This window comes from Oncorhynchus keta, chromosome 16, assembly GCF_023373465.1.
Source record: "Oncorhynchus keta strain PuntledgeMale-10-30-2019 chromosome 16, Oket_V2, whole genome shotgun sequence".
NCBI lineage: Eukaryota > Metazoa > Chordata > Actinopteri > Salmoniformes > Salmonidae > Oncorhynchus > Oncorhynchus keta.
The window spans coordinates 4,634,729-4,651,842 of NC_068436.1; the positions used below are offsets into that span (position 1 = coordinate 4,634,729).

At 40.6% G+C, this 17,114-nt stretch overlaps 1 protein-coding gene across 1 annotated transcript; it reads left to right on the top strand.

Annotated features, from left to right (window-relative positions):
• The first annotated feature begins 7,623 nt into the window (after positions 1-7,623).
• LOC118395517 (hepatocyte cell adhesion molecule-like) lies at positions 7,624-15,967 on the top strand. The gene is made up of 5 exons (XM_052464336.1): positions 7,624-7,639; positions 11,618-11,950; positions 14,217-14,528; positions 14,824-14,925; positions 15,038-15,967. The coding sequence occupies exons 1-5, from the start codon at positions 7,624-7,626 to the stop codon at positions 15,088-15,090; spliced, it is 816 nt and encodes a 271-aa protein (XP_052320296.1). The 3' UTR covers positions 15,091-15,967.
• The last annotated feature ends 1,147 nt before the right edge of the window (positions 15,968-17,114 follow it).

A 17,114-nucleotide genomic window follows, 5' to 3' on the forward strand; every position in this document is an offset into this window, starting at 1 on the left:
GCTGCTGTGGTGCCAAACTGCTGCAGATGGAGGGTCATGTCCAAATGAGCCTGTAGGAAGGGTACCACATGAAGAAGATTTCTTGCTGAGCTGCTGTTAGGTTCAGGTTGTGTTTGTATACGTTTCGGCATGCAGATCCCATTATAGTCCTCAGAGTGGCAGCCACAACCTCACCGTCCTTTTCCAGAAGTCCCGTGGCTAGTGCATAGTCCTCCCATTCACCTCTAAACGTATCCCAGTTCGTGCTCCAATCTCCGCTGAACTTCATAGCGGCGGGAGGGGGAATGTTCGCTGCCATGTCTAACAGGTGCTAACAACACTGAAGCTAACTAGCAAACTCACTCTAGCTAAAACCAATTCCGGATTACAAAGGGAAAACCAGCCACGTCGCGGACACCTATGTCTCGCAGGGCTCTCCAGAGGGTGGTACGGTCTGCCCAACGCATCACAGGGGGCACACTGCCTGCCCTCCAGGACACCTACAGCACCCAATGTCACAGGAAGGCTAAAAAGATCATCAAAGACATCCACCACCCGAGCCACGGCCGGGTTACCCCGCTGTCATCCAAAAGGCTAGGTCAGTACAGGTTCATCAAAGTTCGGCCCGAGAGACTGAAAAACAGCTTCTATCTCAAGGTCATCAGACTGTTAAATAGCCATCACTAACAGGGTACCACCCGGCTACTCAACCCTGCACCATAGAGGTTGCTTCCCCATATATTATAGACATGGAATCACTGGCCACTTTAAATAACGGAACACTAGTCACTTTAATAATGTTTACATACTAATTTACTCATCTAATATGTATATACTGTGTTCTATTCTACTGTATTTAGTCAATGCCACTGACATTGCTCATCCTAATATTTATATATTTCTCAATTCCATTATTTTACTTTTAGATTTGTGTATTGTTGTGAATTGTTAGATACTACTGCGCTGTCAGAGCTAGGAACGCCAGCATTTCGCTACACCCGCAATAACATCTGCTAAATATGTGTATGTGACCAATAAAATGTGATTTGATTTTGATTTGAATTAAAGGTATACATTAATAACCATAGGTCTATACCTGCCTGTATATTACAGCAGTAACAAACGCCAACGCGAAGTACAACTTCTATAGGAATAGCCTACTCACTTATGATGAGAAGTACTGATATTCCCAAATATTGAAGCGTTGTCATTTTCCAGTTGTCTACTGCTGGGACTTTAAATGTCTCTTCACTTGCTTTACATTTGGGTCTCTGGAGGACATCCGTCTCTGTCTCAACTAAGTGAAATGACAATGTCAGCCAATGGGAATGCGAGACAGTCTCAACTAACCATCCAACCACCAATATGATTGGTTCCAATTATATTCACCCTCGCCCCAAATCCAATTTTCAGAAAACAAACCGAGGACCTGCGAGAACGGAGGTGGGGGATAGAAGGAAGATATGGCGGAAACTGATCTTTTGTTTGAACGCGCTGGAAGTCGAGTTGTGACTCCTTTCACAGGAAGTGAGAATGAGTTGGTTACAGTGGCGAAGAAAAAGGGAAACGAGAACTCAACTTGTGTTGTGCCTTCCGCCTGTCTATTGGTTTCCTGCTTTACATTTACATTACATTTAAGTCATTTAGCAGACGCTCTTATCCAGAGCGACTTACAAATTGGTGCATACACCTTATGACATCCAGTGGAACAGCCACTTTACAATAGTGCATCTAAATCTTTTAGGGGGGGTGAGAAGGATTACTTACCCTTTCATATCCTAGGTATTCCTTGAAGGGTGGGGTTTCAGGTGTCTCCGGAAGGTGGTGATTGACTCCGCTGTCCTGGCGTCGTGAGGAGTTTGTTCCACCATTGGGGGCCAGAGCAGCGAACAGTTTTGACTGGGCTGAGCGGGAACTGTACTTCCTCAGTGGTAGGGAGGCGAGCAGGCCAGAGGTGGATGAACGCACCTCAGTGCCCTTGTTTGGGTGTAGGGCCTGATCAGAGCCTGGAGGTACTGAGGTGCCGTTCCCCTCACAGCTCCATAGGCAAGCACCATGGTCTTGTAGCGGATGACTTCAACTGGGAGCCAGTGGAGAGCCTTGCGGAGGAGCGGGGTGACGTTGCAGACAACTTGGGAAGGTTGAACACCAGACGGGCTGCTGCGTTCTGGATGAGTTCTATGGGGGTTAATGGCACAGGCAAGCCCAGCCAACAGCTTGCAGTAATCAAGATGGGAGATGACAAGTGCCTGGATTAGGACCTGCACCGCTTCCTGTGTGAGGCAGGGTCGTACTCTGCGGATGTTGTAGAGCATGAACCTACATGACCCGCAGCGGGACACACGCCTTGATGTTAGTTGAGAACGACAGGGTGTTGTCCAGGATCACGCCAAGGTTCTTAGCGCTCTGGGAGGAGGACACAATGGAGTTGTCAACCGTGATGGCGAGATCATGGAACGGGCAGTCCTTCCCCGGGAGGAAGAAAGCTCCGTCTTGCTGAGGTTCAGCAAAAAATTGAGGTGGTGATCCGTCATCCACACTGATATGTCTGCCAGACATGTAGAGATGCGATTAGCCACCTGGTCATCAGAAGGGGGAAAGGAGAGATTAATTGTGTGTCGTCTGCATAGCAATGATAGGAGAGACCATGTGAGGTTATGACAGAGCCAAGTGACTTGGTGTATAGCGAGAATAAGAGGGGGTCATCTAGAACAGAGCCCTGGGGACACCAGTGGTGAGAGCGCGTGGTGAGGAGACAGATTCTCCGCCACGCCACCTGGTAGGAGCGACCTGTCAGGTAGGACGCAATCCAAGCGTGGGTACTCGCGCCGGAGATGCCCAACTCGGAGAGGGTGGAGAGGAGGATCTGATGGTTCACCAATCGAAGGCAGCCGATAGGTCTAGAAGGATGTACAGCAGAGGAGAGAGAGTTAGCTTTTTCAGTGCGGAGCGCCTCCGTGATACAGATTTAAGAGCAGTCTCAGTTGAATGACTAGTCTTGAAACCTGACTGATTTGGATCATTTAGAAGGTCATTCTGAGAGAGATAGCGGTAGAGCTGGCCAAGGACGGCACGCTCCCATTTTTGGAGAGAAAGAGAGAAGGATACTGGTCTGTAGTTGTTGACATCAGGGATCGCTGTATGTTTTTCAGAAGGGGTGCAACTCTCGCTCACTTGAAGGCTGGAAGGGAAAGGTAGCCAGCGGTCAGGGATGAGTTGATGATCAGTGTGAGGTAAGGGAGAAGGTCTCCGGAAATGGTCTGGAGAAGAGAGGAGGGGATAGGGTCAAGCGGGCTTTATCGTCTCCAATCACGAAATTGGTCCTATTTAAATTTGTTTTGTGTGTCTGCGGAGCAGAAGAAGCGTGTTTTAAAGACTCAAAAGATCAGAGTGGAATGTTTGGTGCAAGGTCAATTGACCTGTATGGTGGACAAGTTCGCTTCATCCATGCTACTCTTTGATGAAGAGTCTCTCCCTTATCATATAACGTTTGGATTCATGAGATACCCTGTAAGAGCTTTTGTGCACAAGCCTCTTCAGTGTCATGCATGTAAAAGATGTGGTCAAGTGTGTGCAGAAGGGAAGAATATCGACTGAGGTAAAGACCGTTTCAAGTTGGATATTCAACAGATTTTCGCGCTTTCAAACCACTTGAGACACAGAATCCAAATAAATGTCATTATGTTGGAAAAATTGCGCACAACATTGCACAGGTCTTATTTTCCTGAGTTGGACATTAATTTGCTTTCCAGAGCTAATAAACACGTGGAAATGTGAGCAGCATTTTGTATTCCTAGTTGAATTAGTTAGGGAGTGTAAACAAAGTACCAGCTTTTTTTTTACATTCGAATTTCAATTGCTCATTGGTCATGAGGCCTATTTGACTCAAACAAGGTCCAGAATGTCCACTGACTACCCTTCGATATTGCACACCCTTTAGTTTGTCCATTTTCATCTCACAAGACTTTACATTAGTTTTTAAAAACGTAAATGTCCATAGCTCCTTGGTCATGTGACCTAGTGACTTCAAATGAGGTTCAGAATGTCCACTGAATGGGCCTACACATTGCACACCCTTTGGTTTATCCATTTTCAGAGGTGTTCGAACAGAGGTGCTTAAAGGAAGGGGCACAGGTAGGCCTCGTGAAAACTGTTTCAAATGCTCTTTTCAATCACAGTAACAGGCAGGAAATTGTCAGTCAGAGTGAGCTTGATAAGGTGAAATAATCATTTTCATAGCATCACTTTCATATATTGTACATTAAGACAAATCCTTCTATGTTGAGTATTAGAATGCAGTTTCCATAACCTGATAATGACTTGATATTTGAGTGCATTCACAACAAGCCACCTGCACACAACTTACAAAATGCAATAGTGCATTTGAGGGTTTGTTTTTCGAATGAAAATAGTTATTTGATGCATGGCCTACTATTTCTAACTGGAAAAAATACATTCCTATGTCTTTTGTGAGTAAAATCCTTTTTCCAAAATGTATTTAGGTACATTTTTGTGACGAGGTATGAGGGTTGTGATATGGGTCATTTAATAGTACAATCATTTAAGGGATCAATACATTTCTATGTTGCTTCCCCAGTATCTGCATGAACCATCAGGCCAAGTGTTTTTGGTTGACGCTGCTGGACAGAAAGAGAAGGAGGAATCGAACACGCTGCATTCAAATTCAGGTCTTAGTTATTCCATTGTACTGGAAGTGTAATCATTTTTTATGACAAACTTTGAAAAACTCTTGGCTGCTGGCTCTGTCACTTTCAGACATGCGCAGAGCAGACTGAAAGGGGAAGGGTAGCTCTTGACTTGAACAGGGGTTCTCTATTTTTATGTAGTTGTCAGACAGATCAGTTCATACCTATGATTTCAGAGTTCAACAAAGCCAATAACTGCTTCATGTGTGCCACTGATAAAGAACCTGGATGTGGCCCAAAGACTGACTGGGTTAGTAACTTTATTTAACATGTTTATAATATTTTGACAACAGTGACGGCGTGTAAGGACAATGTGTGATATAACACAATGGATGGCTAATTCGTCATTTGTCATACTGCATTGATATTTTATATTATTTATAACGTGTTATGCTTTGTTTTGTTTTAGATTGAATGTTTTGCATGCCAGCGGTGGTTCCATGTGAAGACAAAATAGTTAAACTGTATAAAGAACACACACTGTATAAAGAACACACACTGAACACACACTATAAAGAACACAAATAAAGAACACACACTGTATAAAGAACACACATAAAGAACACACACTGTATAAAGAACACACACTGTATAAAGAACACACACTGTATAAAGAACACACACTGTATAAAGAACACACACTGTATAAAGAACACACACACTGTATAAAGAACACACACTGTATAAAGAACATAAAGAACTGTATAAAGAACACACACTGTATAAAGAACACACACTGTATAAAGAACACACACTGTATAAAGAACACACACTGTATAAAGAACACACACTGTATAAAGAACACACACTGTATAAAGAACACAACACTGTATAAAGACACACTGTATAAAGAACAAATAAAGAACACACACTGTATAAAGAACACACACTGTATAAAGAACACACACTGTATAAAGAACACACACTGTATAAAGAACACACACTGTATAAAGAACACACACTGTATAAAGAACACACACTGTATAAAGAACACACACTGTATAAAGAACACACACTGTATAAAGAACACAAACTGTATAAAGAACACACTGTATAAAGAACACACACTGTATAAAGAACACACACTGTATAAAGAACACACACACACACTGTATAAAGAACACACTGTATAAAAGAACACAAACTGTATAAAGAACACACTGTATAAAGAACACACACTGTATAAAGAACACACACTGTATAAAGAACACACACTGTATAAAGAACACAAACTGTATAAAGAACACACACTGTATAAAGAACACACACTGTATAAAGAACACAAACTGTATAAAGAACACACACTGTATAAAGAACACACACTGTATAAAGAACACACACTGTAAAAGAACACACACTGTATAAAGAACACACACTGTATAAAGAACACACACTGTATAAAGAACATAAAGAACAAACTGTATAAAGAACACACACTGAAGAGGCTCTGAGATGTATATCAACACAAGGGCTCTGATAAAGAGAAAGTTAACACTGAAAATGTTTCATACTTATTTGAAGTTAAGTGTCTGTTGACATGTTGGAAAAGATTAATGGTCTACAATTTCTGATTAAATTTGTCAATATTACATATTTATTACTTGATTTACTGGCCACCATTACTGTGGTTACATGTTCAGTATATGTATTGACCCGCAAACCCACTGTAGCCTACCTCACTAGCGCACTCTCCATCCCTGCTTTGTACAATTACTAGCATGACTCGGCACATAACTAACAAAATTAGATAACGAAAATGTAGGCTACGCTTACAGTATAAAACAATGTACATAATGTATTATACAAGATACACCATTCACTAATTATACAGCACAATGGTAGAAACATATCCTAAGTGTAAAGCTAACAGTGACTCAATAATTCATGCTTTCTGGGAATGCTATAAAGTCCAAAAATGAATAGCGGAACCAGAACGTTGGCTGTCAGAAGTAGCCTATTACAATGTAAACGTACTTGTAATCCGTCTGTCTGTCTCTTTCTAGACCTGGTATATTTGGGTGTGGTGAGATACTCGAAGGGTTGGATAATTATCTCATCCCTCATCTTGAAAAAACAATACTAAAAACGTGGAAATCAACCTGTCAGCCATCATGAACAGAATTGGTTCATGGACTACTGAGATTTTTTTTTTCTTTTACACTTTTAGGCCATGTGGCAAACAATGCAGGCACTAGGGATGGGGTTGTGAGCATGCGCGTCAGGGCAGATGAGATGTAGTCGTTGTTTGTGCGTGTCTAAGTTATTGTTCATATGTGTATGTTTGTATCTGGTGTTAATAAATAAAAATGTAAACTATTAAATGGATAGAAAAAGTAAGTAGGGGAGGTGCATCTGCGACAGCCGGACATTAAAGTAGTTGTCAAACAGCAAGGCTCAGATCAACATTACAGTGTTGGCATTGTTTATAAAAGGTAATTTAAAATGTCAAAATAAACATGCATTTAAACCCCCATATCACACACGTTGTTGCAAAGGCTTGTGTGTCGCCTACTGGTTAAATTCGTGTCTTTTCGCACGAATTAAGTAGCACATAAATTCGTGTCTTTTCGAACGAATTGAACCACACAAAAATGCACAACAACGCACGAAATCTGCTGAAATACATTTTGTACATACATGCGCGAATTGAATGTGAGGCTGGGCTGCACATACCCTCAAACTAAAAGACCAATGTGCGTAGGCTACATTGTACAATCACTTAGTGAGAGAGACTCAAATCACGTTTATTTGCATATATTCAAAGTTTCGCATGGGTCAAATTAAAGCACCCTAATGATTGGGTGACAATAGAGCCACCTACAATGTGATGCCTGCAGGATGAAGTTTGTAAAGAGCAAATGCAGAAACTTGCGGTCGACTGCAGTCAAAACTTCATGACATTTGATCACAGGATTTTTGTAACGTTCATGCAGTTGACATGGAGATAGATGCAAGTCAGAAAATGTGTATCCCCAGAATGCAAAACATTTAGACTTGACAAAAGGGATCAGCTCGAACGCGCCCATTGAGATGAGCACAACGCAACACTTATTTTCTCACCAGGTATCTGCGCATGTGCAAGGGATTGCTTCAGGTTGCTAAAAAAAAGTGGTAGCTGCGGGACCAAAACAGCAGAGAGTTTAGCCTTGAGCTTCAAAGCTACACGGCCCGGTTTCCCGATAGTGATGGAATTTATGCTTAAGAATGGTTTAACGATGCTCCAAGAAAGATATTATCACGTATGGCTTCAAATATTAAGGCGGCTTATTATAATGCTTACTCTATAATAATCTATAATAATTACATTATCACGTAATATATTGAGACAAATTACAGAGCCTACAAGTATCAAAATATAACTAAATTGATTGAACATGAAATGTATTTCAATATTATTAGCCCACTGTATTTATATTTTAATGCAGTCATCTCGGTTTTAATTTGAAGCATACTTTTACATATTGCTGGTTTGTATCAATTGCAAAGATAGTGGTAACTATTTGTAGTCGACTTTGAAGATATCAGTGTTAGATTACGAGCTTTTTCTAGTGCAACATTAATAAAGATTACTTTGGGAAACAACGCAGAGATTTAAAGATGTTCCTATGAAGGTTATACCTTTCTTTGGCTTTTGGGAAACCGGGACCAGGTTGTGGCAATTGACCCACTACAGTTCACTTGTGCATCTACGTCACATATGTCAGAGTCAAGGCCCGCGGGCCACATCCGGCCCGCGAGAAGGTTTTTTACGGCCCCTGGGATGATCTTGATTTATTATTAGAACCGGCCCGCAGACCGCAGCAAGCCGGCAGCCCGCAGATCTTTTACACGCACCAATACTACATTTCCCACAATGCAACGGTGACGCACCGAGCAGTAGGCTGCTTCATTTCAATATTTATTGGCACAGCAGTTGTCAGCATCACAGTAAAATTAACTTTCAGATACCCATCAAAAATGGCAAAACGGAAGGTGGACACTGAGAACCGGGGTTTCAAACAAGGTGGGAGTCGGAGTATTTGTTCACGGAGGTAGCTGGAAAACCTGTGTGTCTTCTGTGTGGAGAAAGTGTGGCGGTACTGAAAGAGTATAATCTGAGATGACATTATGAAACGAAACACGCGGACAAAAACAAGAATATGGACATGGAACAAAGGCTACAAAAGGCAGAGGAATTAAAACGAGGCCTCAAATCTCGACAGGCTCTGTTCAAAAGCCAAATCACAAGGCCAGGCTGCTGTCAAGGCCAGTTTTATTTTGGCAGAAGAGATCGCTAAATCAGCCCGGCCATTTACGGAGGGGGATTTCATCAAAAACTGCATGATTAAAGTTTGTGACGAAGTTTGCCCAGAAAAAGGCAACTCTTTTTAAATGTGAGTCTGAGCAGAAACACCATTGCCGAGAGAGTAGACCAGTTGTCCATCAATCTAAAAGAGCAGCTTGTGAAAAGGGAAAAGATTTCATTGCATATTCCTTGGCTGTGGATGAGAGCACCGACATTTCTGACATTGCCCAGTTGTCAATTTTCATCCGCGGAGTGGACTCCAGCCTAAGCGTGACAGAGGAGTTTTTGGCTTTACGTCCTATGCATGGCACAACTACGGGGCATGATTTGTATGAAGAGGTGTCAAGATGTGTAAATGAGATGGAGCTGCCTTGGGAAAAACTCGTGGGTTTGACAACCGACGGAGCACCTGCGATGTGTGGACACAGGAGCGGACTGGTGGCGAAGATACGGGAAAAGATGCAAGAGGAAAACGCGACAGGTGAGCTGACAGCTTATCATTGTATCATACACCAGGAAGCGTTGTGCGGTAAAGCCTTGAAAATGGAGCATGTAATGAGCATCATCACGCGCACAGTTAACTTTATCAGAGCCAAAGGTTTGAATCACCGCCAGTTCAAGGCATTTCTGACGGAGTTAGAAACGGAGCATGGTGATTTGCCTTATCACACAGAGGTGCGATGGCTAAGCCAGGGAAAGGTGCTTCAAAGATGTTTCGAGCTTCGTGAGGAGATTTGTCTGTTCTTGGACAGCAAAGGGAAAGACACAACACAACTCCGAGACGAAATGTTTCTGTGTGAAATGGCTTTTCTGTGTGACATTACGAGTCATCTGAATGCAATGAACTTGCAGCTGCAGGGTCGGGATCGTGTCATCTCTGATATGTACAGTACAGTGAAGGCATTTAAAACCAAACTGACTCTGTGGGAGACGCAGATGCGGAAAGAAAATTTGAGCCACTTTCCCAGCTGCCAGACCATGAAAGAGAAGCTCTCTACCAGTGCGTTCCCGAGCGCACAGTTGGCTGATAAAATAGGTATGCTTGCCGCTGACTTTCGACGCCGATTTGCTGACTTTGAAGCACAAAAAAGCAGGTTGGAACTGCTCGGTAACCCATTTGCTGTTGACGTGGAAAGCTCACCACCAAACCTCCAAATGGAGTTGATTGACCTCCAATGCAATGATGCACTGAGGGCAAAATATGCGGCAGTGGGTGCTGCGGAGTTCGCCCGTTTCCTCCCCGACACAATGCCCCAGCTGCGCATCCAGGCTGCTCAAACGTTGTCTATGTTTGGCAGCACATACCTGTGTGAACAACTGTTTTCTTTGATGAACTTGAACAAAACATCACACAGAAGTCGACTTACTGCTGAACACCTCCACTCAATTCTGAGGATTTCCTCAGCTCAGAGCCTTACCCCGAACATTGATGAACTTGTGGAAAAGATGGGACACCACCAAGTATCACCCTCAACCTCAAACAAGTGAACATTACTGTGCAATCACATATTTAGAGTTTTTACTCAGTTCAAGTTTAAAAGTTAAAGTTTAATATTTGTTTTCACTGCATGTTACTTCTCCTTAAACAAAGTGTTGTTTTTGATTAATAGATTTTTGCACTTTATTTTATTGTATTTCAATCCAATTATATTTTAAAAATATTTCAGTTGAGTGGATGATAGAAAATTGCTATTATTGTTTTTTTCTTTGAAGTAAATTTAGCCCACTTTTGCTAAAATAGAAAATATAGGCTACTGATGGTGCCTTGAATACCGGTTTCTTTCATTTAATGTTCATGTTATGGGGATTTTTATATAAAGGAAATTTGTCTTTTGTGTCTGTTGAAAATTAAAGATTACTGACAGAGCCATAAGAAAATATTGCTTTATTTATCTGATCATATTGGAATATATTTGTTAGGTTTTCAGTAGGTTCAATTAGGTTCACTAGACTATATGCGTCATTTAAAAATTTTTCAATGAACATTCGAACAGTCCGGCCCTCGGCTTGTAGCTAAATTTTTTATTTGGCCCTCCGTCCATTTGACTTTGACACCCCTGATCTACGTTATCTCGCTGAGTCTACCTTTAAACCCAATCTAACCATCACCTTATGCATTATGCCGAGTTCAAAACTACTGGGAACTCGGAACTCTCCGACCTCCATGCGTTCAAGACAACGGGGAACTCGGGGGAAAAAACGAAATCCGAATGGGAAAAATCGTTTTGAATTTTGAACGGTCTTCCAACTCGGAATTCGAACTCGGGCCTCTTTCTGGAGCTTCGACTTTCGCACCTGAAGTTCACTGATGTCGTGATTTTACAAGTTGTCTTGAACACACCATTACTGCCCCACAGCTGCATGGAGTGACATCCCCTAAAACAAAAAGTGTCTCATAGCCTCCCACAAATAGGCAACTTTCTGTCCCTAACACTAAAATGAAATAATATAATAATATATTTTTTTTAAACAACAACTAGTAAAGTGGCTCTGAAAACGAATTTAAACTGAATTTCAAATTAAAATCTGAAAATGAATTTTAAACAATTGAAACAAAACTATAATAACCTTGATACACACACACAGAATGATTTGTGCCCTTTTGTCTTTGCTACTGAACAACACATTTTTATTTATTTTATTCCAGATCTGTTGGGAGCTGTGAATGCTGAAGTCAATACATTGACAAGGAGAGAGAGGCAGTCTGTCATTCTACACACTGGACTAACTGGACTACAGGCTGATAAGATATTTTGGTTCTTTGGTCCAGTCATTCCAAACACCTCAATAGTTGAGAGTCAGGTCATCAGAGGAGAGAACATCACAGAATTCAAAGGAAGATTCCCAGACAGACTGCAGCTGGACAGAGAAACTGGATCTCTCACCATCAGAAATCTCACCCTCAACAACTCTGGAGTTTATCAGCTAGACATTTTCAATACACACAAAACATCTCAGAGATTCTATCTAACTGTCTATGGTGAGTATTGTTTTTATATATAACAGGGTTTCAAGTGGGACCCAATGCCCATACCTTACAGTAATAGGTGTGACACAAAACATTACACAGTGCCTATAATATTCACCCCCCAGTGGACTTTTTCACATTTTGTTGTGTTACAAAGTGGGGTTGACATGGATTTAGACCAATAGGGTTGTTTTGTCATTAATCTACACACAATACTCCATAATGTCAAAGTGAAAAGAAAACTCTATAAAAAAATGTTAAACCCCTTTGTTAGAACAAGCCTAAAATAGTTCAGGATTAAGATTGGCCTAACAAATCACATACTCTGTGTGAAATAATATAATAATATGATGTTTGAATGACTACCCCTTCCTGTGTATCACAACCGGTCGTGATTAGGAGTACCAAAAGGGCTGCGCACAATTGGTGCAGCGTCGTCAGAGTATGGCCGGTGTAGGCTGTCATTGTAAATAAGAATTTGTTCTTAACTGACTTGCCTAGTAAATTTAAGGTAATTTAAAAAATAATAATAATTCAATCCATCCCATTTTGTAGCACAAAATACTTATTATAGGCACTATATTATTATTATTATTATAATACATAATAATTATTATTATTATCATATAATAGGCTATATTATAATGCTAGCCATGTTGTTGCAGTTTTTTTCAATCAATTTGGCACATTTTTCAGATGTAAGGTATATTTTCAAAACTCTTGGTACAACACTTGTAATATGTTCAGAACCTTTGAATTAGGATTCATTTGAGGTCAAAACATCTTTCAACCCTGAGTCATTCATGAAAAATCTTGTTTTCTTCAGAAATTAACATGAACATTGGATTTAGTCAACCAATACTGTATATCAGAGAATGATACAGGCTCACCAATTAGTAATTTTATTGTAACATGTAATCTAATAGCACAAAATACATTATACAATATTCAAAACGGATATTTTTGAAGTGCTGAATAGAATTAAAAATAGAGGATAAATAACATTTCCCATTTCATTTCCCAGACCATCAAATTTTGGAGCATGTTGAGATTTTTTGGGGACTTACAGAAACAGTTTCCTTAGAGTACAAACGAAGAAGAAATCGTGAAATATATGATTATTGTGGCATGAATTGTAAAACAGAAGCCTACAGTAAAAGGAATTGATGTGGTGTACTGTATGCCATTTCTGCCCCAAGCAACATTGCTCAATATAAACTTTTGTAACTTGTCTCAGTAACTGCTACAGTATCATCAGCTAAAATCATAATCTTATAGTGTATCAATTAAATTCTGGTATTTACAACACCATTGTAGCGATTGTTATTATGTCCTCAGTCACCGAATCTAAAGCCGTATTATAAATAGGCCTAACCAGACATTTAGAATTGAAACCGTTTATGCGAATCACATGTATGTTCTTGTAATAATGTGGGGTTAGCCATGTTATTCGATGTCTTGTTTTTTGATCACCTGTCAGATAAAAATAACCATGTTTAGAGTTTGTGGTCGAACGCAGACAATTGGATTGTGCGCGCAAAACCTCATGTTGTGCTTTGCTCCGTAGCCTAAAATGCTCTGTCTAATCATGTATTTAGCCTAGGCATACTTATCGAAACTTACAACTACAATGTGATCATATATAACAATTAAAACGTGGAGGTTTATCAAAACTAATATTAAACGATTCCCTTGTTTATTGTTCATTTCCTGGTACGAGTTTTGACTGTCAAACAGTGGGTGCGTTCGAGCTCATAGTTTATTCAGTGTAGCCTACGGGTATAATGGCAACAGTTTATGCCAGAGGAGGCAGGAGCTGTATGTTATTTTTGTTTGTATGTTGTGTTCAGTCAACGGCATAATTCTCTCACTTTCTAAATGAAAAGTCTCAGTCTGGCAAGAAAAACTAGATCCGCATTGTTGCCTCCTACCACTGTGTCAACGTCACACCAAGTTTTGCTTTGTGACCAGAAAATACTTTGAATATGAATGCAAATTGAAAGAGTGATTTTGTGCAGTGAACAAGTGACTGTTTGTTGCACTCAGTCAATTGAGAATGTGCTTAGTTTTGAATTGAGCAGTTTTGATCTGTTTAGATTTGTGCTTAAAGTTGTGAAAATGTACCACATACTTGTGAAAATTGCACCAAAGTGATAAATAAAAAACTGAATGTGCTCACCACAATTTTGTTACTAGTGAGAGTTGTCCTCCTACCCAGAGGACCAATATTAATGACATGAATCTGTGTTAAATCATTGTTTGAATTTTAATATCCCAGCTCCAGTACCACTTCCTCAACTCAAAAAAATCCCTGAAGGTCATTTTCTGGACAATTCATCAGAGAAGGGGAGCTGTTCAGTGGTGTGTTCTGTGGAGAACCGGAGAGACATGACCCTGTCCTGGTACAGAGGAGAGAAGAGACTCAACCAGACCAGCAGCCCTGACCTCTCCACCAACCTGTCTCTCCCTCTGGAGATAAAGCTACAGGACAACAATATCTACAGTTGTGTGGCTGCCAACCCAGTCAGCTACCAGACAATCAAACTCAACATTGAAACGCTCTGCCTTCAGTTTGTAGGTGTCATTAATGGTAATGTGCAACAATTTCTTTGTTATTGGACTGGTTAATTAGTTTATTTGGATCCCCTGTCACTTCTATTCTTCCAGCGCTGTGGGTTAGACACCAGATAAAACAGTCATATTTATCGACAGGAACAGCCCACACAGACAGCATTCAGTTACATTATTTTTTGCTATTGATTCAATTAAGCAAAAAAGTAGAACAATTTAGCAACACTATCAAATTAAATCATGAGAAGAAACAGGGTAAAGTGTATATATTGTTTTGGGACTTATCAGTTTGTTCCCTGTTTTTATTTCGACAGAGTCTGGTCCTAATCGAATCACAATCTTTGTGATAGTCCTTGGACTAGGCCTAACGTTATTTATCGTAACATGCTGCATCTGGAAAAGGAAATGTATTAAAGGTAAGTGACATACTTCTTGAGTAGCCTAAAGACAAAGTACTCCTGTCATGGTTGATACTGTATGGTATGAGCAGTGTTGAAATACGCAATTGTTTTTGTGCTCACTATACAGGGTGCTGTGTATCCACCTCAGGGAGTCCAGAAGAAGAGGACTCTGTTGGGTAGCCTACTCTGTTTTTTTTTAAAGATAGCCTTAAAGGGCAATTCCACCACTTTTCAACCTTATATTCATTATTTCCAGTACCAAACCAGTGTCTACAGTGCACTTTGTGTATGAGTGTCTACAGCTTCCCATGTGTATGAAGAATGGTCCACCGCCCAAAGGACATTCAGTCAACTTGACACAACAGTGGGAAGCATTGGAGTCAACATAGGCCAGCATTGCTGTGGAATGCTTTCGACATCTTGTGGAGTCCATGTCCTGACAAATTGAGGCTGGTCTGAGGGGGGTGCAAATCAATAATAGGAAGGTGTCCCTAATGTTTTGTAAGCTCAGTGTACTCCGGTGGTTTAAATGTTCCCATCAAAACAACATAGATTACTTTAGCCAAATCCAATGTATTTTCCACATCACAATAACTTTACAAATGACGTTGAAACAATGTTGATTCAACCGGTGTATGTCCGGTGGGATTTTATGGTTTTTGTGACACCAACTGTGGGTTTGCTAGTTGATAAAGGAATTTATATGTTTAAAGTAACGATGAAAGGATTCCACCCTGAAATCATATAATTGCATGAAATGTGTTAGAGTCATAATTCCATAATGTGTGTGACTAGGCCATTGTGTTACTATTTCGCAATATGAGCTAGGTAGAGTTGAGACATTCAAGGCCAACTGAACTGTCGACTTGTGATAACTCTGAAACCAAATAACAGGAAAGAGGCCTCCCCAACTTAGGTAAGGGGGAATAACTGTTAGGAATGGCTAGGCTTGTAGAAGATAATGAGAAATTATGTGTGTGTGTGAGGGGTTATAAAATTACTGTTTCCTAATTTTTTACTTCAGAGTACTCTCTGAATAAAGGATTGATCTATTGCAGACTGGGGGCTTTGTCTAATTCTTCATTAACCAGGGTCTTACAAACTTATGGGAATTGGTCAAAGTTATAAAATAGTTTAGTTAGAACATTGGGATAAAAATTCTCGTGACACTAGTATAGTAGCATAAAGGGTTATAGGTAACAGCATAAGTTGAACTCTAATTAGGACAGTGTATTCATTAGTCGGACACTGTTGCAAAACGTTTAGCGACGGAAACCGTTTCCTCGAAACTGAAAACTTTTTGCAACAAAAATGAGAGTTTCTATTATGCAAAATTCAGGTGGGTCCCTGGCTGTTTCATTCCATTTGCCTCCGTAGAAGGTGCCATGTGGAGCTACAGTTTCAACCGTTTTATATCAAACGTTTATATATGGCTTTATATGGATTGAATTTACCTTCCCCTTTTATCATTGTTTGCCATCAATATCACTTGGATATTGAGGCCTCTTGCATTCTCACACTGCTGAGGTGTGCGGTTATTCCCTTACAAGGCACAGTCTTTTTTGTGATAATGTTTACTTAACTACAACAGCAACCTCTCATCTCATCTATGGAAATGCATATGGAACCAAAACCTGTAGTCTATTTGGCATCTATAGAAGTGCTTGTTGTTTGTTTTTATCTGTGCTGAGGAGCAGGGAAACTTGAATCAGCCCAACTGGGTGCTAGGGGTGAGGGGCAAGATAAAAAAATAGCCTTTTGGGTTCCAATTAGAACCCTTTTGGGTTCCATGTAGAACTCTCTGTGGAAAGGGTTCTGCATGGAACCCAAACGAGTTCTACCTGGATGGAATGGAACCAAAAAGGGTTCTTCAAAAGGGTCCTACTTCCGGCGCCGACAGAGATGGCCGCCTCGCTTCGCGTTCCTAGGAAACTATGCAGTTTTTTTTTTTTTTTACATGTTATTTCTTACATTAGTACCCCAGGTCATCTTAGGTTTCATTGCATACAGTCAAGAAGAACTACTGAATATAAGATCAGCGTCAACTCACCATCAGTACGACCAAGAATATGTTTTTCGCGACGCGGACCCTGTGTTCTGCCTTTCAAACAGGACAACGGAATGGATCCCATGCAGCGACCCAAAAAAGACGACTCCGAAAAAGAGGGAAACCAGGCGGTCTTCTGGTCAGACTCCGGAGACGG